General features: G+C 45.1%; 1 protein-coding gene across 1 annotated transcript; it reads right to left on the bottom strand.

Moving 5' to 3' along the window:
• Nucleotides 1–300: 300 nt before the first annotated feature.
• FBXO28 (F-box protein 28) lies at nucleotides 301–22,118 on the bottom strand. The gene is made up of 5 exons (XM_038760833.1): nucleotides 21,843–22,118; nucleotides 10,270–10,379; nucleotides 8,796–8,934; nucleotides 3,610–3,805; nucleotides 301–2,175 (listed from the first exon to the last, which is right to left on the bottom strand). Exons 1-5 carry the CDS (start codon nucleotides 22,116–22,118, stop codon nucleotides 1,781–1,783), a joined length of 1,116 nt encoding a protein of 371 aa, XP_038616761.1. The 3' UTR covers nucleotides 301–1,780.
• Nucleotides 22,119–22,774: the final 656 nt, after the last annotated feature.

Genomic DNA, 22,774 nt, shown 5'->3' on the forward strand with positions numbered 1-22,774 from the left:
TTAACTCCTTGGCAAACGTGTTTCGGGAAACTTTTAGTTTCCTAACTAAAGCTAATTTTGAAATAAACTCTTCCATCCCATCCCTCAAAGAAGGAAGAGTCTTAAATACTAATACTGACGTTTCAAGGAAAACCGATTTTTACAAAGGACGTTTTCAAAGATCAAACAAATGGACAGGGCAACTTTTGGATGTGCTGGGTAACTTACGTGAAGTGTAAGCATGTTACATTGGAATGTTGCAGAACGGGTTAGCTTACCAAAGCTTTGAAATTTTAGAGAACTTTCACCAGGAAAACCAAGTTTTTCATGCTACACCTAAATTGACTTTAATTCCAATGAAGCCCAAGGCCACAGTTGCTCAAAAAATAAAATAACAGTCAAATGAGAGCTACACAGTTTAGTACATTAAATTAAAACAAGGACAGTGATGTCTATTACCAGGATTTAAAAATATACAAATGGAAAAAGTAATCACTGTACAACAGCAACTTAGAGGTTGTTAAAGTGACCAATCCGAAGACTGAACAGTGCAAGACATGCTTTTCCAGTTACAAGCTCAAAACAAGAGTGCAAAAGAAATTAAAGCTCTCGTTTAAAGGTGATTAAAGAGTTTTAGAGTAAGGAAAGCTAGAATATAGTTGTTAGTACGAAAAACCTCCCTGCTCCATCCCCAACATGAAATGGTTTTAGATGTCTTTTCTTTGTCAGACAAGTTGCCTGCGTGGATTTGGCTTCAGTGATGAAATGGAGCCCCAAATTAAGTAGTGCCCACGACTCACTGATCGTGGCTTGACCCATGGGAGACACAGAATAACAGGACATTACTAGGAACCGGAGGCCCCACATGAGCAGAAACTGCCTCAGAATTTGGGTTGTGCCTCAGCCTAGGAGCAGCAAATGGTGCCAAACCAGGTTCAAAACCCTCTTTACCCCTTGTAACTTGAGGTCAGATGAACTAACCGATCTGCTGGGTGGCGAGTAGCTACGACGTGGGGATTTAAGTAACTCCGAAGCTACTCGAAAGAGTGGGCGAGTTTAGACGTTCAAGATCAATCAATACCAGTGCAAGAGCTCTTAAGCGAGCTGACGAGGCAATGCATGCATCTAGCCATGCAAATGCAGGACACGGTTCCAACAGCAAAGAACTGAAACTGGGGTTTGTGTATTTATAACAACAACTGGATAAGTCCCCTTGCCAGTAGTCTACAAAAATATATAGCCAATACTGTAGCATAGGAAGTCCTTCTCAGTCCCCCGGGACTTCAATACCAAAAAGCATTAACTACCTTTCGGACATTCCAGACAAAGGTCACTTGTAACCCAAAGCTGACTTTTCTACAAGACAGCGTCCACTTAAAAAGTAGGTCTTTTCTTGCAAGGGAACGGGACATTTTCGGTATGTAAGCTTAACCTCTAGTCGAAACTTGGTTTATTCAAGATCCTTATTTAATGTGCATATATGCAGAAATACAAATAAATTTTACTTAAACACAGCTGCACAGAAAAGGAAAAAAAGATTAACTCCTCGAAACAGGGTAGAGCGCGTCTGGTTAGTACAAATCTATTGCAAATTAAAAAGACTCTGTGCATCGGGCCCACCCACACGGAAGCGGGGAAAGGACAAACGTCTCAACGGTGAGAGAGGAACTGTTCATGTCAGACTGGTGTTCTGAAAACAAGGCAGCCTAAAGACACTCAGCTGCTAATCACGGTATCCAAGTCAGCACATCTGCTTGGCCTACTAAACCAGGTCAGCTTCTGCAGCCGCAGCTCAATCCCGTTATTTTCGATTTCGGAGGCGTTTGGATTTCCTAAGAGAGTCTATGGCTTCCACTGCCTTCCTCCGTTTCCGCAGAGACTCCTCGTTCTGCCCAGACCCTGAGGAACTTCCCACTGCACTTTCCATGACCTCTCGGAGTTTGCGTTCGAGCTCGGCCAACCGCGCGTTCTGTTCGCCTATGATTTGGGTTTGCTCTAGCAGTTTCTGGTCTTGGTCTTGGAGCTGCTTCTGCTGCTCCTGCACTTTGGTGCGCAGCTCGGACATTTCACGCCTGAGAACAGTCACGGCAGCACCGTTTGTTTTCACCTGCTGCTGGAGTTTGGTGACCTCCTGTCTCGAAGGGTTCTGCTTGGAGAACAGCTGCATCGTTGTCAGGGCTGCTGAAGGGCCTGGCACTGCAGAGCGAGAGAGAGACGGAGAGGGAGAGAGAGAGAGAGAGAAAGAGAGAGTTCAAGGGAGCGCTAGAGTTAATCTACTTTTCAAAAGAAAGCTTTTTCTTTTTAAAAAACTCAATAACGCCTTATTGGACTTAGAACTGATCTGAAAGAGAGTGCAACTGCCGTCAGAGATTTGTTGAATCTTTGCAATGGTTCAGCCTAGGTAGCTGTTATTTTGATTTCTGCTCTTGGTGCTTCACCCCCACTATTGCAATATTTGGGTAGTAAGCCCAAGAGAAAAATGTTTAGTTGACACTGGTTGGACTGAAAATAATTTCAAACACATTCTGCGTTAAAGCAGAGGCAATGTCGGACAGCATTTTCTTCACAGCAGCTCTAAAGTTGCTTACTGATTCCTTGTAAACAAAAAGTGCTGTCTTTTTAAAGTCCACAGAAGAAAGCAACCAAGTATTCATCCATTTGGCAAACTGAACACATGAATGGGTCTTGCACATAACACCCGTCACAGTATCTGCCGAGGGCTGTAGTTCAATTCTATACACTACTGAAACGTATGAAATAGTAGATGGTGTGACATGATCCCAAAGTGATTTTTTTTTAACCCAGGGAAAGCCATTAAGTGCCAATTCCAAACTGTCACTGCTATTACTGATGAATGAATCATCAACTATATATGTAGCAGCTCACCTTACTCACTACAGGCACATTGGATATTGATGAAAAAACAAGATGACCATGAATTGCCAGATCAATTAATTTTACTGAGCTCTAAAATTCCCTAGTGGTAGTACTGTTTTTAGTATTAAATGCTAACTCACAGAGTACAAAGTACCGTATTAAGCACTAGGGAAAAAAATACCTGGATGCGAAGTAGAAATGGTCACTCAATCTAAGAAGAAAGGGCATGTGGGATTGGCGATAGACATAAGGAAAGAACAATAAACACAAAAACAATATACAAGACAAGGTTGACAAACACAAGAGCAGAAGTTCTTGGTTATAAAATGTTCTGGTTTTACAGAGGCGCTTCAATTAGGGAAAAATATGGAGTCCTCACAGGTGAGCACAAGAGGAATTTTTAGTAACTACAAAATCTAAAAGAACTACTTCTTTGCAGAATTGTAGTCCTAGGGAAATCCAAGCTCAGTTTAAAAATATACATAGATCCAGCAAGGCTCACCGGCTCTGCACTACAAAAGGTTAGGACCCAAATGTGAAATTTTAGCCAACAAAGGGTGGCGGGAAAGCTTTGACTTCTTGGACGTAGTCTACATAGCTGTCCTCTCTGGTTGCTTCCAAGTGACACTTAACACCTTCCCAACTGCAAACCTCCCAACTGTTCAATCTAACTGCTCATCAAACTCAAAATGATGCCCACAAAATTTTAACAGAGTGAAAGTATTGTTTGGTACAAACACAGAGAGAGGATACCTGGGGGAGATCCTATGAGTCGTCCTGACACATCCGATCCTGGCAACTTCCTCTTGAGAATTGGAACAATCTTCTCATCAAAATATTCCATTGCCATGGAAGAAATGTCCCTTAACTCTTGAAGCACTTCATGAGCTCGCTGTGGGGCTCTGGTAGAATTTACATATCTCAGCACACGATAAATTTCATCAATTACCTAAAATATTGAATCACCATTAGCTCTCCCTAAATGGAAATGATTTGGGGGGATCTGGACTAAGTGCACAGATATTCAGATAGAATAGGTATTACATTGCCCCTTGCTGCTTTTCCCTAAGCAGATTACTGTTCCTGGGAATTTTATACACGTGTACCCCCTTTCTGAACTACAATATGTAAAATCTGGGGATACATCTTGCATTGAATGCTGAGATGGAGCAGGATCTGAAAGCCCTGCCTGACATTACATTCAATCACTACAGGGAATTCCACTCCTCCCTCCACTTCCCATCCCTCCGACACCTCCCCGGCCTTCCCAAACCCAGATTTGAAGCCCAGCTCGTCCACTTTGGCTGGGATGTTGGGTGGAAGGCAGTACAGACGGGACAGAGATCTTAGGCAACTCCATCTCTCCTGCCCTGATTCCGGACTGCTTTCCGCTACAACAGAGAACCCCTAGGCTCGGCTGCTTCCCCTTCTCCCTCCCCAAAGAGGAAGCCAGCTTTTCTGCTTCATTTGAAATGAGCACAGCATTGCAGCAGAATTTGGGTAGAAAAAGCTGACTCAATCCACTTATGGCCCTTCCCTCACTTCCTGGCTCTGGTAGCAGAGGAGGTGTCACGGCTGCTGCGAAGTCTGGAACCTCAGCTTCACCACCAGCTAAGATTTGGGAATTACAGATGTCTAGTATCAATTCTCATGAAAGTGGGTGAACTTTAAAAAAAATGACTGCAGGAAACTGAGAGAGCGAGAGAGAGAAGTTCAAAAGGTATAGAGAGGTGTTCAGAAGGATATACGTAGCCTGCTACAAGGGGATTTATGAAGAAAAGAGCTGTTCAACCTAAATTGAACATAGTTTTCACTCAGGCTGAAAAACTACTACCCACCATTGGCAGAACGAGCTTCTACTTCTTGCAAAGACTAATAATCATATTTCAACTCCATATGTAGTTAATGTAGCAATGTTATGCTTTGGATTACTTTAAACGTCACCAAGATTTATTTTCCATTGATACTGCACAAATGCCGCATGTAAAGGAAGTTCATATTTTTCCAGAGGCCCCGGAACTGACCCCGATTTAAAATTTGTTAGTCTGTGTGAAAAACACACCCCATAATACAACCATATTTTTGAGGAGCATTACAGCTATTTTCACGAGGAATGCCATTACTTGCTCCTATAAGTGCCTTTGTGTTTCTATGGAAGTTGCCTTAGAAGGTTATCTTGTTACATTAAATGACAAACTTCAATCTAGTCAGGGGGTTCTTTATCAGTTGCTCATGAAGATATACAACCTACTAGTGAAACTGTGTGTCAAAAAATAAATCTATTTTTGGCCTCATAAATGGGTCCTTTTGTCAGTTTGGAAGAACAGCATGGGATTGCCCATTTCTTGATATATCAAATGGAGACATGTTTACAGCAGCCAGGCACATCAGAACAGGCCAACTGGCCCAAAAGAAATTTGTCCAATCAGAAAAATCTATGCCACAGGAAAGAATTTCAACCATTAACTTTCAGCACACATAAAGATGAACTGTTCTTTAGGCAAATTTGATCACTATTCTCATATGCCCTTGGAAAAAACTAGCTGTGCATGGCCCAAGCTCGAAGCCCCAGGCCAGAGGCTGATCCTGAGGGCGCCATGCAGGTAGGGTGGCCCAAGACAGCTTTTATGGCTCACCAGTCTCTTTTGCAAAAATCAGGAAATTGACAAATGTGATCTTTCAACCCCCAACTATATAGATCATTTCAGTTAAGAAGAATATTGAGATGGGATAGACTCTCTTCCTATCAAGAGACCAAAGGTGGAATTCAAGAAAAGAGAGTGAGAGTGGCGAGGGACAGAAGAGAGTTGTACAGCCTTGGCATCAGTGTTCCTCCCCGCCTCCAACTCCCACATTCCCCAGCCCCTGCCCTCCCCAGTGATAGTTGGGCATTCATTCATTTGTTCATTAAATCGTATTTATTGAGCTCTGTGTGCACAGCACTGTACTAAGCGCTTGGGAAGTACAAGTTGGCAACATATAGAGACGGTCCCTACCTAACAGGGGCCCAGACAAAAATGGCAGCACTCACTTGGCTTGCATGGAAAGGTGACTTGGTATTACCCTTATTTTTCTAATGAAGATATGGGCCCAGGTAAATGAGGGAACCGAAATCAGATGCTAAGTTTATGAGACAGGGGCAGGGATCGCCTTGCTGACAGGTACTAATTATTTGTAATGAATTGAGTTTTTTCTCTGAATATTTCCAAATACAGCAATTAGTCTTGCATCAACTCCTAAATAGGGAACAATTTATTGAGTGCATAGACCGAGCCACATAATTTCATCTATAAAAGTGAATGACCATTCCTTTTAAAGAGCCATAAAAATAAAATATTGCTTCAACTTTTTAAACTTGAAAGGTCCACAGTTTGCCACTGCTCTTGATAAACGGCTTTTCAGGCTCTACAGAGCTAGTGTTTATGACCACTTTTATGGCCACTCTGGAAGTCTGCCACATCTCCTGGGGCCTAGTCTGAGTAACCCTCACCTAAAGCAGCGTGGCTCAGTGTAAAGTGCCCGGGCTTTGGAGTCAGAGGTCATGGGTTCGAATCCCAGCTCCACCACGTCTGCTTTGTGACCTTGGGCAAGTCACTTAACTTCTCTGAATCTCAGTTACCCCATCTGTAAAATGGGGATTAAGACTGTGAGCCCCACGTGGGACAACCTGATCACCTTGTATCCCCCCCAGCGCTTAGAACAGTGCTCTGCACATAGTAAGCGCTTAACAAATGCCATTATTATTATTATTATTAAAGCAAGAGTCAATTAGGTGGTGCCTGTGGGCCAGGACAAGCAAATTAGGGTACTCAGGTTTTCCCATCGACATGTCTGATGGTGGTTCCTGCCTCACAATGGCTTCTCCACCTATTTATAGTCAGTAAACCATTCATGAGGTGATGTTCCTGCCTGTCCAGAGCCCTGAGATGTGGCACTCTCAAGGCCACATAGGGCCAAAACCTCTGGGTGAGATTCAAGAGACTGTATGGGCCAGATGCTGTTGGTATTCTGCTAGCTGGTTACCCCCTGAGGTACAGTAGTTTCCCAACTTACGCCTTGTGACTTATCCTTACTATGTGTCAAACACTGTTTTAAGTGCTGAGATAGATAAGAGTTAATCTTGTGAGCCCTGTCTCACTTGGGGCTCACAGTCTAAGTAGAGGAGGACAGGGAGGAAAACCCCCATTTTACAGCTGAGGAAACTGAGGCACAGAAAAGTTTAGTGACTTGCCTAAGGTCACAACACAGGCAAGTGTTGGGGCTCGCGGGCCTGTGCTTTATCCATCAGGTCAGGCTGCTTCCACACAGTGACTCAGTGGAAGGTCCTTGTAAGACAATCAGGTGGTAGAGACCCAATAGGGAGGGGCTCCCTCTCTTCCGTTACTGATGGCCACTCTGCACAAGTAGGAGTAATTGCCTAAAGGGATACTGCTAAATAACAAAAGGGAACTGAGAAATTTAACTGAAATTTTGACTGCCTTTAATGCAGGACAGGAGGTGGACGAACTGAAGAGTCCTTCCTCCAACCTCTGCCACCCCAGTAAGGTTATGTTGCCAACTTGTACTTCCCAAGTGCTTAGTACAGTGCTCTGCACACAGTAAGCGCTCAATAAATACGATTGATGATGATGATGATGATGATAAGGTCTGTGCCGCAAGACCAGCCAAGTGCTGGCTACAGGAGAAGCATGGCCTCTCTTCCTCCCACTTGCCCATTTTTTCCTGTATAAATGTTTTTGTTATCTGCTTTCACTTCAAGGACTATGGCTAGCCTTTTCACTGTCTTTTAAGTGACTATTATTTCTGTGGTATGAAAAGTACCAGGCCAAGTGCTTTGAAAAGTTAATATCATCAATCATTATGATGAGCTCCACAGAAAAAGGGACCAAATTTTCTAGGGCTCGTTGTGATACAGGGGTCAGAGTTCCCACAGGGTGAGCGCCAACACGATGAAGTGAGAGGGGAAAAAAAGCGAAGGGGATAGATAGGAATACTCAAAAGACATAGGTGTTAGGAGCCGGTCGGAATGTCGAGAGAGACATGCAGTCACACCCAGGGCCCCTTTTCCCCAAGGTGGATGTCTTCAGCACGGAACAGAGCAGCCGGTAAGAAGAAATGCAGGAGTTGATACCCTTGGGGCTGCTGCTGCCTCTTCCTGGGCTCTGCCCAGGGCAGCTCTGGCAGAAACTCTAGAGAGCAGCTAGTGCCATTGTTACGAGCTGCTTCTGCCTCAGGGTTACTTTCTGCTCCTGCCAAATGTGATTCTGCACTACTGTAATTACCCCCTGCAGCTACGGCTGAAAGCAGACTTTAGCCAAGCCTCACCAGATGCCTTTCATGTGGTGGGATGTCTATTCATGTTAGTTTGAAAGACCGGGTTAAAAATCGGCTGGAGAGAGAACAAGACCTGTAAAGAACATTCAACAATTTAAGGACGTCTATTGTATAATTTATAGCTAAAAACAATGCTGATAAGAAAGGTCTTGACAAGTCACCTAAGCTTTCAAAATGACTCACCCAAGTTAAACAAAGCAGTTCAGAGTTATTTTGTTCTGTCAAGAATGACAGATCGGAAGCAACAGGCAAAACTGAAAAGCAGCACAGCCTACTGGGCACAGCAGAAGTCTGGGAGTCAGAAGGACCTGGGTTCGAATCCCCGCTCTGCCTTTTGTCTCCTGGGTGACCTTGGGCAAGTCACTTCAATTTTCTGTGCCTCAGTTCCCTCATCTGTAAAATAGGGATGATGACCGAGTCCCATGTGGGACACGGACTGTTGTCCAACCTGATTACCTTGTATCTACCCCAGCGCTTAGTACAGTGCCTAGCACATAATAAGCACTTACATTCCATTAAAAAAAAGATTCTGGGGAAGTCTTCCAAAACAGAAGTAGCGATTTAGCCACCCGATAAGCTCCCAGAGAAAACAGTCAAGACTTTACCTTTCCAGGAATGAAGCAACACAGATTGGAATCCACATATTTCATGAAAGTCATATTTAAAAGTGAGAGTCTTGTTTCTACTGCAGCAAGAATGTCTGCATGACGTGCTAATGAATGGTTTCTCCTTTCTGATTCTCGCCTAAAGAACAAAAGGAATCCAGTAAATACCACTAGACACTACAATACTAACGGTCAAACTGTGTTAAAGAACCAGTTCTACTGTCGCCTGGTTTTTCTGTTCATGTCACAAGCCAACTGGTGTGGTCAATGTGTCCCTATATGGATACCGAGCTGATATTCATTCTAAAAAGTAGAAAACTCCCAACTATTTATTTTTGTAGTAGGTGGTTAAAGAAATTTATATATCCGGTGGCTCTAAAAAACCCCCCTCTCCCTTATGATTTTCTAGAGATCTTAATTATACATATAATAGTCAAGCTTTATATTACCCACGTATCTATAGAAGGACTTCAGTGCAATTTAAAGTGCACATGTGGAAGCCTGAGGCCTGGAGCCCAGGTCAACAGCAGTTTCATCAATATTCATTAATTTCTGATTTCAAAATGAAGGCGGGAAAAGGAGCAATAGGAGAAATTGCCAAGGAGGAGGGGGGGATAATCAGAAACTAGTTTGGTGGTTGGTCCAGCGCTAGAGTACTGAAAAAGTTCACAGATCTTCCACCCCTTAAGACGGGAGAACTACATAACTTGGAGGTGAGGCTGAGAAGAAAAACAACCAGCGGAAATCAAGGGAGAAGGTGTGGAGGGACTGAGCAGAAGTATGTGGGTGTAGCGTTTTTTATTGAAATTTTATTATAAGAAGAGACCTTCTGTGGGAGACTTGAGGTGAAGCAGACTATTAATGCAATAGGGTAATCCTATTTGACACCAGGCCAGATTCCTTAATATTTTAGGACTCTTATAACAAAGCAAGCCAACACTGCACCTACTGGAATAGCTAGGAAAAGGGTCTAAGTTTGGCTGGGCCACAACTCCACCACAGACAAACCTAGCTTCAATATGGCCTCAACACCATTCATTAACAGTGTCCAGCAGTAAAATGAACAGAAGACTGGCAACAGAAAGGGGGAGAATGCACAAGAGATAATCAGAGCCTGAAGGTCTGAAAAATCAAAAGTTGATGCCGTTCCTCGCATGCCGGACCTAATATTAATATTAACGGTGCAATTTACGAAAACATATAAAGCAGTTTCTGCTATTTCCCTATCATTTTTAACAAAAGAGGCACCTAAAATTATTTGAAATGTAGGAAAAGTGAGATTTTCCCCCATGCCAAGAACAAAACCATGTTTACTAGTAGTTGTAGTACTTTCTTATCAAGCAAAGGGCAAGATGACAGAGAAAGTATTAATTTGACCATTATGGGAAAGACTATGGCTACCAATTAGATTTTCATGACTGCTGGAGAGGGGAACAAAAAAATCTGTCACCCTTTGACATAGCCACTACCATACCTTGGAAGTTGTGCTTTGACCTGCTTCTGACACAGGTTATGGTATCTTTCCACTTTCAGAAATCCCTGATTCAACATTCTCTGGCAGACCAAATCCATTCGTTTACAAACCTGTTTGGAGAGGGAAGGAAGGGAGAAAAGGAAGACAGTGATACGGAAGGAGTGGAACAAAAAGACAAGAACTTTAGAAGGGTTACTATTTTACACATGACTGGCTAAAAGTCTTTTGCTCATCACTATTTTCAACTAGCTGGCCAGACATATTAGTCAATAATTCACATTTCATCTTGAGAAGTCAATCCATCTCTCACATGATTGCTCTCTTAGTATTCAATTCAAAAGTTACACACAGTATCACACCGAAAAGTACCCAGAGGGACTGTTTACTCTTAAACTTGTCAATTGGAAATTTGGCATTTAGGAACACGGCATGATTTTTAGTAACCCAAATAAACTTCCTATAAATAGAATTAAAGTCTTCACTCTATAAATTATTGTTGTATTTAAAAAATTCAAACAAATATGAGTTACAGGAGGGTTGTAAATGCCGCGATTAGAGTGGAAACAAATCTGGTATAACTCCAGTTGTGGATTCAGGAAGAAGCAAAGTAATCCATGAAAACTACAAAAGGGATAATTTTCCTCAAGGTCAGCTGTTTACGGGTAACTGCTGACACCACCACCACTACATGTACTCTTTTGACAGTGCAAAATGACCTAATGAAGCTGTTATTCTCATATTTGACCACAGATAAGACCATAGATTGCTACCAAGGGTAGCAAATGTGTTCCCATGGAACTAAAAGGCCCCCACCTCTCCACAAAAATAGTAAAAACCTGTTTATGGGAACCACTTCAATTCCCAAATCTGCATTCTTTAGTGGATAGAGCATGGGCCTGAGGGTCAGAAGGACCTAGGTTCTAATCCAGGCTCCACCACTTGTCTCCTGTGTGACCTTAGCAAATCATTTCACTTCTCTGTGCCTCATCGGTAAAATGGCGAGTGAGACTGTGAGTCCCATGTGGGATAGGGACTGTGTCCAACCCGATTTGCTTGTATCCACTCCACTGCTTAGAACAGTGTCTGGCATATAGTAAGCTCTCAGCTAATACCATGATTATTATTATTATTACCAAGTGGTCTTCAAATAAAGATTCATTATGCGTACTCTTGGCAAACTCTATAACAACTCTCCAGTGCAGGTTCAAAATGGCTCAAAATACATTGCTTCTATAGGAATTTCGGTGTAGAGAAAATTTGGCCTTTTTGGGCAGGTGGGGCCCTCAAATTCAGGTTTCACTCCATCTACCACTCACTCAGCAATTCTGATTCAGGAAAGTTGTGAAATAAACCCTTCCTTTGCTTTTGAAGATTTGAGGACATGGGCTATGGTGAAATTTTCATAATTCTCGGCATGTTAGTAAATTAAGAAAACAGTAATAAGGTCAGCTTGTGTACATTTCTCAATAACTTTCACAACTTGTTCATATTTAATCCTCCCATTATCCCTGTGAGGTAAATTAGGAGTGTTTGGGAAAGGTGGGGATGAGAGGGAAAGATAAAGAGGGGAGGTGATGTTTCCATTTTCCAGTTGTGGAAACTGAGGTCCACCCAGATTAAGTGACTTGCGCAAGGTTACACAGCAGTCAGTGATGAAATGGGGTCTAGAATTCAGGCCTCTGGACTCCCAACTCAGAGGTCATGGATGATCCACAACCAAGATAACCAGACTGCACAAATGAGTCTGGGGTAATTCTGGAGTAACTTAGAGGACTAAAATGCCTCTTCAAAAGAACCACTATTAGAGGAAAAGACAATAATGGGATAAACTTCCCTTTAACATTCTGGAATTAGAGGACAATCATGAAGATCGGCTAGAACAACAAAGGGACTCCCTCCAGTTTACATTTTGATCTTTCTGATGTTATGGAGAAGCTTGTTGAAGCCTTGATAGAACAGTGACAGCAGTTCTGGGTATTTCATAGGACTTTAAAAGTCAAGTACCAACAGTAAGCACCAATAGTTTCTATTTGTTCATAAAAAGGTTTGAGAAAATCAGCATTCTTTTCATGGTGAAATGCAAATAAACATTTTGGAGAGAGGTGATAGCTTTGAGGGGAAAACCAGGTAAAGTGATTTGGTTGTATTTGTTGGATTTGATGGGGGTAAAGGCCCTCAGACTGTTTCATCCCAACACCTTTCTTCCCCCTCTACTCCACCGCACTACCCCTCTACTGAAGAAAAAGCACTGTTACAGCTTTCCATGCTGTGAAAGGAAAGGTTTACTTAGGCGGGAAAATAAATAAGGGTCCTTTGTATTCAAAGGTGAAGTTTACCTAAGCTTATCCATAGGTGCCTAAGGCCCCAAGTGGCCAAAGATTATCCCCAAATACACCAAAAACACTCAAAGATTGTCCTTCCTTTGCTGGCAGGGCCTGGTACTGTCTTCCTTTTCAGTTCTTTGATAGCTCACTTCTCTCCCCACCCCCTTTCAGACTGCCGTACCCCAGGGCAGACTGCTGCAGGTTCAGCTGATGCCAAACTCATTTTACTATGTCTTTCAATTAAATGGTTTCCTGGCCCCTTCACTTTTGGTTGCCCTATTTCAGCTCAATATAGAGCAAGTGTTTGGGTATCCATTATCTTCACACGTCCTGCCCAAGGAAGTTGTTTGGAGGTGAAAGCAGCTTCCATGAATTCATTCCAGGACTTCATTGTTTTGGGAGCCATCTTGCTACTAGGTATTGTGACTGATACAACTGTTCAAAGAACCAAACTGACATATAATAATGGTATTTGTTAAGCTCTTACTATATGCCAAGCACTATACTGAGCGATGGGGTAGATAGAAGCAAATCAGGTTGGACACAGTCCCTGTCCCACGAGGGGCTCACGGCCTCAACCCCCGTTTTACAGGTGAGGTAACAGAGGAACAGAGAAATGAAGTGTGTCACCCGACGTTACACAGCACTCAAGCGGCAGAGCCAGGCTTAGAACCCATGACCTTCTGATTCGCAGGCCCATGTTCTATCCATTACCCATTTGTGGAGGGGAGAGGGGGCCCAGGCTTCACAACCATATAAAATGTTGGCCAAGGGCACTCCAGGTCCTCAGACCTTCGGCTTAACCTAAAGCCTGATGTCACACTGCCACTACATTCTACCTGATAGTTCTCCAAAGACTACGCTGGCTTTGACTCAACTCCCTTCCTTGCTGTCAGCCTCCAAGACGACTGTGCAGGATACAATCGAACACACTGGATCTACCGGGAATGAATCCGGCAGGACACTCCCAATTCTGACATTCACTGGCCAGGCCTTTGGGGAGGGGGGGAATCTCAGAATCTTGGTGAACTTCTCAGGGCAGCTAAATTTACTAAACCATTGCCAGAGCCTGGATTTTCTAATGGCCTCAAATGATTTACTGTCTATAGAAACCGCATTTGCCTTGGAGTGGCTTCCTGCATGACTGCTGTCAAGATGACACCCCCAGTGTCACAGAGCTTCACGGCAATTCCAGGTCACGATCACTCATATTCTTCAATTGCTGACTGTGACCGACTCCCAAAAGGATTTTTTTTCAATCAAAAGGATTAAAGTCTGAGAGTGCATTGGTTGAATCCTGTTTTCACCCATTTCAGAAATGATCAGGTCCTATTTTAAGGTTGGGGAAAGATAGGAAATATCAAACTTACAATGGGGAGGGGACAGAGTTCAAAGTGTTAAGGGAAGGGAATGAGATAAGGAGGAGTGGGCAAGGTGATAAATAAAAAGAACGGAGTAGGATGGCTTGGTTCAATTAGTCTTTTTCTTTGCTTCCCCTTCACACACCTGCTGCTGGCAATATCCCAGTAAGAGAGAAGCTCATCTGAGCAGCTGGGGAGTTAAAATATACATATGGGATTTTGTCAAGAATCCGGGGAACAGGGGGTGTGGGGGGGTATTCTTTCAGGTGCAGTATTCTCTGATTATTACCAAAAAGTTGGTTTGACTTGCTCCCGAAATATGCATCAGCTTCTTCGTTAAAAAATAATTAGGGCAATATAAAATAATACTAAGAATCTCTTGATTTTCACTTTCTGGAATGACCCTTCCACAGTCCCGGCTCTGCCACTTGTCTGCTGTGTGACCTCAGGCAAGTGAACTTCTCTGTGCCTCAGTAACCTCCGCTGTAAAATGGGGTTTGAAACTGAGCCCCATGCGCGACAGGACGGTGTCCACTCCCATTTGCTTGTAGCCACCCCGGCGCTTGTTCAGTGGCTGGCACAAAGTTACTGTTTAACAAATGTCAGAATTATTGTTATGTTGAAAACCCAACACTTTTTGTGGTTGAGAGGATACTAAACCCAATGGATATTTAGAAAACTTCATTTAAGCAAGTTTTGACTCCTCTAGCTAACTCTGTATCCAAGATGAAAAAGGTTGCGCTACTGAGTTGAGCTGCAACCCTCCATGGGTTAGGGGCAAAGTACAGAATTGTACAGCCTGAGCTTGGGCCAGTCTACATTCCCCCATTCTGGGGTTTTTCTGGGCTGTGGGGGAGGAGGAGGAGGAAGAGATGGGCAACAGCTTCCAATTCGTGTGGTGGAAGCAGCGTGCCAAACACGGACAAATTGCCCATAAATACTTTCTGTAGTCCCAGCGGCTCCCAGAGTCAACTTCATAAGAATGCGAGGCAGTGCATGTACAATCCCACCCTCTATCTAGAATTAAGGTCAGATCCAACTAGGGCTTCAGGAATTTTAGAGGTTCACATTCCTGGGATTTGCCTTTGGAGGGGAGGGAAATCTCTGAGAAAGATGTTAACAAGTAGTGAAATTAGTCAAAAGGCATGCAAGAGAAGAAAAATGCAATAGCTGTACGTACGATCAGTTGGGGCAAGGAAAAATTGGTTGTTCTGTATCTCAATGGATGGTTGTTTAAAAAAAGAAAACTACAAAACCTCACTGTGGGTATAACCAGCCTTAATCCCACTAAAAAACAAAAAACCCCCACTTCACTATAAAAAGAAAAAATTCAAAGATCGGCATGTGAAAATAGAAGGCTTTTCTGGGAAAGTGTAAACTCCGTGTAAAAATTGTTACTTTCGTCGGAAAAAGTGAAACAGCAGGAAATCATCCAAAGAACAGCTGCTTTACTGCCAATTTCCACAAAAAGAAACTAGTCATAATCAAGTTAATGCTGTCCTCTAGCGGCAACTGAACCTATCTTTTAGGACCGAGTATTGATTTCAAGTTTGGCCTTTGACTTAAGATACGTTACAGTTTGCTCGTAAAATTATACCAATCAATCGTATTTGAGGCTTACGGTGTGCAGAACACTGTACTAAACGCTTGGGAGAGAACAATGTAAGAATTGGTGGAGAAGTTCCCTGCCCACAACGAGCCTAGAGGATGAGCCCCGTGCGGGACAGAGACTGCGTCTAACCTGATTAGCTTGTACCCACCCCTGCGCTTAGTTCAGTGCCTGGTACACCGTAAGCGCTTAAATACCATCATAATCACTAATATTAACAATATATCGAAGAAAATACTCATTACTAAGCAAGCACTTGTGAATACATTCTGCCCGAAAAAATAAAATGGTTGTTACATTATCCTAGATCTTGGCAGAACAATTTCGAGTACAGAAGTGATTCCCTAAAATGCAGAGGTGATAAACTCAATGGGTATTTTCAGCCCTTGCCTTTGGAGGACTTAACATGTAATGGTTTTACGATCAATGCTCTTACAGTCCAAGAAATTGGTGTTTTCTTCCTCCTGAAACATTTACCTATCTGGAAATTTCTTCTATTAAAATATTTGAAAAATGCAGTCTTTTGACCTCCAATCTTATTAAAGAGCCTCGGAAGCCCCATTGACTGAGTATCAATATTCTATTAATCCCTATTATGTTCAGTGTCGGACTCATTTGGTACTATTTCCCAGAGTTTGCACTAATTACAAGGGAAGTATTTCAATAGAGCTATTTTAAATTACTAAAATTAGGTAATTTTCCTTTACGCAGAGTGACGCGTCTTGACAGCTGTGCTGATTAGGTGGCTATCTGGCCATCATCACTCTCCTTTAACAGTTCTGCTATGGCTTCGAAAGCCTTCCAGAATTGACCGCGTTTTCCTATATGCACATCCAAACCATTTCTACACGGCTGAGAAAAATCTTTGCTGAAGACGGAAAAATACACCGGCATATGCAAACACACCTTCGCATGCGCTCAAAACAATCTAGCCTGCAGATCCGGTTTTGATGTGGAATGCGTATGGTTTGCAAAATATAAAAACACCTTCCTCCTGAATCCACACACAGACACACACACACTTCCCTCACTGGAAGGAAAAAAGAGAGCCATGAAAACAGGTTTGCCAAACGTTGCGTAGGGCCCACCGGGTAGACACATCATCATCATCAATCGTATTTATTGAGCGCTTACTGTGTGCACAGCACTGTACTAAGCGCTTGGGAAGTACAAGTTGGCAACATATAGAGACAGTCCCTACCCACATGTGGCAGAGGCTCGTGCACTGGGCTAACCCCGAGCTTTGGATGAGGACCCATATGATGTGCGTATAGCTATAATTCTATTTATTCTGACGGTTTTGACACCTGTCTGCGTGTTTTGTTTTATCATCTGTCTCCCCCTTCTAGACTGTGAGCCCGTTGTTGGGTAGGGACCGTCTCTTTACGTTGCCGCCTTGTACTTCCCAAGCGCTTAGTCCAGTGCTCTGCACACAGTAAGCCCTCAGTAAATACGATTGAATGAATGCATGAATGAAGGAGATGAGAGGAAGGCGTTTCCATTAGGCAAAGAGGGACAGGGCACCGTTATTCCCGGGAGAGTTTAGGGACCGGGTGGGGGGTGGGAAGTGTGGGGGAAGCAGCGTGGCTCAGCGGCCCACGTCCTCCCCCTGGCCTGGAATGCCCCCAATCCCTCCGCCCATCCGCCAAGCTAGCTCTCTTCCTCCCTTCAAAGTCCTACTGAGAGCTCACCTCCTCCAGGAGGCCTTCCCAGACTGAGCCCCCTCCTTCCTCTCCCCCTCCTCGTCCTCCCCATCCCCCGGCCTTACCTCCTTCCCCTCCCCACATCACCTGTATATATGTATGTACATATTTATTGCTCTATTTTACTTGCACATACTTATTCTGTTTATTTTATTTTGTTCATATGTTTTGTTGCCTGTCTCCCCCTTCTAGACTGTGAGCCCGCTGTAGCGTAGGGTCCGTCTCTATATGTTGCCGACTTGTACTTCCCAAGCGCTTAGTACAGTGCTCTGCACACAGTAAGCGCTCAGTAAATACCACTGAAGGAAGAAGGAAGGAAAGAGCGAGGGCTTGGGAGTCAGAGGTCATGGGTTTGAATCCCGGCTCCACCACTTGTCAACTGCGTGACCTTGGGCAAGCCACTTCACTTCTCTGTGCCTCGGTTACCTTGTCTGTAAAATGGGGATTAAGACTGTGAGACCCGAGTGGGACAACCTAATCACCTTGTAGCCCCTCCCGGCGCTTAGAACAGTTCTTTGGACCTAGTAAGCGCTTAACAAATGCCACCGTTATTATTAAGCGTGGCTCAGTGGAAAGAGCACGGGCTTTGGAGTCAGAGGTCAGGGGTTCAAATCCCGGCTCCACCAACTGTCAGCTGTGTGACTTTGGGCAAGTCACTTCACTTCTCTGTGCCTCAGTTACCTCATCTGTAAAATGGGGATTAAGACTGTGAGCCCCCTGTGGGACAACCTGATCACCTTGTAACCTCCCCAGCGCTTAGAACAGTGCTTTGCACATAGTAAGTGCTTAATACATGCCATTATCATTATTATTAAGTTTGGCAGGACGCAGGGCCCCTATGGCCTCCCTTAGGGGCAGGGTGGAGGTAAGGAAGCAGGCTCATCTCCCGGCCTCGTCTGGTCTGGGCGCCCATAATAATGACGGCATTTGTTAAGCGCTTACTATGTGCAAAGCACTGTTCTAAGCACTGGGGGGATGGATACAAGGCGATGAAGTCGTCCCACATGGGGCTCACAGTTTCAGTCCCTATTTTACTTTTAGACTGTGAGCCCACTGTTGGGTAGGGACTGTATGTTGCCAACTTGTACCTCCCAAGCGCTTAGTACAGTGCTCTGCACACAGTAAGTGCTCAATAAATACGATTGATTTTACAGATGAGGTAACTGAGGCTCAGAGGAGTTAAGCGACTTGCCCAAGGTCACACGGCAGACACGGGATCGAACCCATGACCTCTGACTCCAAAGCCCGTGCTCTTTCCACGGAGCCACGCCCAGGATGGGGGCTGCTCCGTGCCCTGTCGCCGAAGGGAACTGGGAGGGATGGGGATGGGGATGGGGGCAGCTGCGGGGTTTCAGCCCCTTAGGGCTCCCCGTCCTCTCCCTCCCCGTCCCCCGGTGGCTGGTGGCCGCGGGCGAGGAGCAGGACGAGGCAGAAACTCCTCAGCCTGGGCTTCCAGGCTGTCCATCCCCTCGCCCCCTCCTACCTCCCCTCCCTTCTGTCCTTCTCCAGCCCAGCCCGCCCCCTCCGCTCCTCTGCCACCGCTAATCTCCTCACCGTTAGGCCTCGTTCTCGCCTGTCCCGCCGTCGACCCCCCTGGGCCTGGAATGCCCCCAATCCCTCTGCCCATCCGCCAAGCTAGCTCTCTTCCTCCCTTCAAGGCCCTACTGAGAGCTCACCTCCTCCAGGAGGCCTTCCCACACTGAGCCCCTTCCTTCCTCTCCCCCTCGTCCCCCTCTCCATCCCCCCATCTTACCTCCTTCCCTTCCCCACAGCACCTGCATATATGTATATACGTTTGTACATATTTATTACTCTATTTATTTTACTTGTACATATCTATTCTATTTATTTTATTTTGTTAGTATGTTTGGTTTTGTTCTCTGTCTCCCCCTTTCACACTGTGAGCCTACTGTTGGGTAGGGACTGTCTCTATATGTTGCCAACTTGGACTTCCCAAGCTCTGAGTACAGTGCTCTGCACAAAGTAAGCGCTCAATAAATACGATTGATTGATTCCTCCCTTCAAGGCCCTACTGAGAGCTCACCTCCTCCAGGAGGCCTTCCCATACTGAGCCCCTTCCTTCCTCTCCCCCTCGTCCCCCTCTCCATCCCCCTCATCTTACCTCCTTCCCTTCCCCACAGCACCTGTATATACGTTTGCACATATTTATTACTCTATTTTACTTGTACATATCTATTCTATTTATTTTATTTTGTTAGTATGTTTGGTTTTGTTCTCCGTCTCCCCCTTTTAGACTGTGAGCCCACTGTTGGATAGGGACTGTCTCTCTATGTTGCCGACTTGTACTTCCCAAGCGCTTAGTGCAGTGCTCTGCACACAGTAAGCGCTCAATAAATACAATTGACTGATTGTACATATCGATTCTATTTATTTTATTCTGTTAGTATGTTTGGTTTTGTTCTCTGTCTCCCCCTTTTTGACTGTGAGCCCACTGTTGGGTAGGGACCGTCTCTATATGTTGCCGACTTGTACTTCACAAGCGCTCAGCACAGTGCTCTGCACACAGTAAGCGCTCAATAAATACAATTGATTGATCGTACATATCTATTCTATTTATTTTATTTTGCTAGTATGTTTGGTTTTGTTCTCTGTCTCCCCCTTTTAGACTGTGAGCCCACTGTTGGGTAGGGACCGTCTCTCTATGTTGCCAACTTGTACATCCCAAGCGCTTAGTACAGTGCTCTGCACACAGTAAGCGCTCAATATGACTGATTGTACATATCTATTCTATTTATTTTATTTTGTTAGTATGTTTGGCTTTGTTCCCTGTCTCCCCCTTTTAGACTGTGAGCCCACTGTTGGGTAGGGCCTGTCTCTATATGTTGCCAATTTGTACTTCCCAAGCGCTTAGTACAGTGCTCTGCACACAGTAAGCGCTCAGTAAATACGATTGATTGATTGATTGTACATATCTGTTCTATTTATTTTATTTTGTTGGTATGTTTGGTTTTGTTCTCTGTCTCCCCCTTTTAGACTGTGAGCCCGCTGTTGCGTAGGGCCTGTCTCTCTATGTTGCCGACTTGTACTTCCCAAGCGCTTAGTACAGTGCTCTGCACACAGTAAGCGCTCAATAAATACGATCGATTGTACATATCTATTCTATTTATTTTATTTTGTTAGCATGTTTGGTTTTGTTCTCTGTCTCCCCCTTCTAGACTGTGAGCCCACTGCTGGGTAGGGACTGTCTCTCTATGTTGCCAACTTGTACTTCCCAAGCGCTTAGTGCAGTGCTCTGCACACAGTAAGCGCTCAATAAATACGATTGACTGATTGATTGGGCATATCTATTCATTTTATTTTGTTAGTACGTTTGGTTTTGTTCCCTGTCTCCCCCTTTTAGACTGTAAGCCTGCTGTTGGGTAGGGCCTGTCTCTATATGTTGCCAACTTGGACTTCCCAAGCGCTTAGCACAGTGGTCTGCACACAGTAAGCGCTCAATAAATATGATTGATTGTACATATCTATTCTATTTATTTTATTTTGTTAGTATGTTTGGTTTTGTTCTCTGTCTCCCCCTCCTAGACTGTGAGCCCACTGTTGGGTAGGGACCGTCTCTATATGTTGCCGACTTGTACTTCCCAAGCGCTTAGTGCAGTGCTCTGCACACAGTAAGCGCTCAATAAATACTATTGATTGTACATATGTATTCTATTTATTTTATTAGTATGTTTGGTTTTGTTCCCTGTCTCCCCCTTCTAGACTGTGAGCCCACTGTTGGGTAGGGACTGTCTCTCTATGTTGCCAACCTGGACTTCCCAAGTGCTTAGTCCAGTGGTCTGCACACAGTAAGCGCTCAATAAATACGATCGATTGTACCTATCTATTCTATTTATTTTATTCTGTTAGTATGTTTGGTTTTGTTCTCTGTCTCCCCCTTTTAGACTGTGAGCCCGCTGTTGGGTAGGGCCTGTCTCTCTATGTTGCCGACTTGGACTTCCCAAGCGCTTAGTCCAGTGCTCCGCACACAGTAAGCGCTCAATAAATACTATTGATTGTACATATGTATTCTATTTGTTTTATTAGTATGATTGGTTTTGTTCTCTATCTCCCCCTTTTAGACTGTGAGCCCACTGTTGGGTAGGGCCTGTCTCTCTATGTTGCCAACTTGTACTTCCCAAGCGCTTAGTCCAGTGCTCCGCACACAGTAAGCGCTCAATAAATACTATTGATTGTACATATCTGTTCTATTTATTTTATTTTGTTAGTCTGTTTGGTTTTGTTCCCTGTCTCCCCCTTTTAGATCGTGAGCCCACTGTTGGGTAGGGACTGTCACTATGTGTTGCCGACTTGGACTTCCCAAGCGCTTAGTCCAGTGCTCCGCACACAGTAAGCGCTCAATAAATACTATTGATTGTACATATGTATTCTATTTGTTTTATTAGTATGTTTGGTTTTGTTCTCTATCTCCCCCTTTTAGACTGTGAGCCCACTGTTGGGTAGGGACTGTCTCTCTATGTTGCCAACCTGGACTTCCCAAGCGCTTAGTGCAGTGCTCCGCACGCAGTAAGCGCTCAATCAATACGATTGATTTCCCGGGCGAAGGCCGCGGTCTCACCAGGCGGAGCTGGCTGATCTCGTCGTAGGCCATGAAGCTCAAGATGTTCTCGATGGCCACGATGGGCAGCGCCACCAGGGTGTTGTTCTGAGGCAGCTGGTCCAGGGCCAGCGCGGCGGGGGCGAGGGCCTGCGGGACCAGCAACGGGGGCGGGGGCGGGGGCGGCGGCGGCGGCGGCGAGAGCCGCTGGGACGGGCCCGCCGCCATGGAAACGGAGCCGCCGCCTCCTCCGCCTCCTCCTTCCTCCACAACCCTCTCCTCAGGCACCGCCGCCATCTTGGACGGTTTGATGCCTTCCCCCCGCTGCGAGAGGGAAAGGGACACTTCCGGTGCGTCACTTCCGCCTCCCTCTGACAGCCCTCGAGGAAGGGGGGACGGCGTGCGCGTGCGCGCGCGGCGGGGCGGGTGGCGCGTGCGCGGGCTGAGCGGGACGTTCGGACGACGAGGGGGCGTGCGCGTGCGCGCGCGCGGCGGGGCGGGGACGGTGGCGCGTGCGCGGGCTGAGCGGGACGTTTGGCGACGAGGGAGCGTGCGCGTGCGCGGCGGGGCGGGGCGGGTGGCGCGTGCGCGGGCTGAGGAGGCCTTTTGGACGACGAGGGGGGTGCGGGGCGGCCGCTTGAGGGGAGGTTCGTGGGCTTCGATTGAGTAGAGCGGGATCAATCAATATCAATCAGTCAATCAATCGTATTTATTGAGCGCTTACTGTGTGCAGAGCACTATACTAAGCGCTTGGGAAGTCCAAGTTGGCAACATATAGAGACAGTGCCTACCCACCAGTGGGCTCACAGCCTAGAAGGGGGAGACAGAGAACAGAACAAAACATATTAACAAAATAAAATCAATCAGCCAATCGTATTTATTGAGCGCTTACTGTGTGCAGAGCACTGGACTAAGCGCTTGGGAAGCCCAAGTTGGCAACATCTAGAGACAGT

This window comes from Tachyglossus aculeatus, chromosome 19, assembly GCF_015852505.1.
Source record: "Tachyglossus aculeatus isolate mTacAcu1 chromosome 19, mTacAcu1.pri, whole genome shotgun sequence".
Taxonomy (NCBI): domain Eukaryota; kingdom Metazoa; phylum Chordata; class Mammalia; order Monotremata; family Tachyglossidae; genus Tachyglossus; species Tachyglossus aculeatus.

Coding starts and splice junctions, on each gene's coding strand:
- FBXO28 (XM_038760833.1), bottom strand. CDS start 22,118: ATGGCGGCGGTGCCTGAGGAGAGGGTTGTGGAGGAAGGAGGAGGCGGA. Junction 3,806..8,795: donor GTTGCTTCATTCCTGGAAAG/GTAAAGTCTTGA, acceptor TCAATATTTTAG/GTAATTGATGAAATTTATCG. Junction 2,176..3,609: donor ACTCATAGGATCTCCCCCAG/GTATCCTCTCTC, acceptor CTCGCTCTGCAG/TGCCAGGCCCTTCAGCAGCC.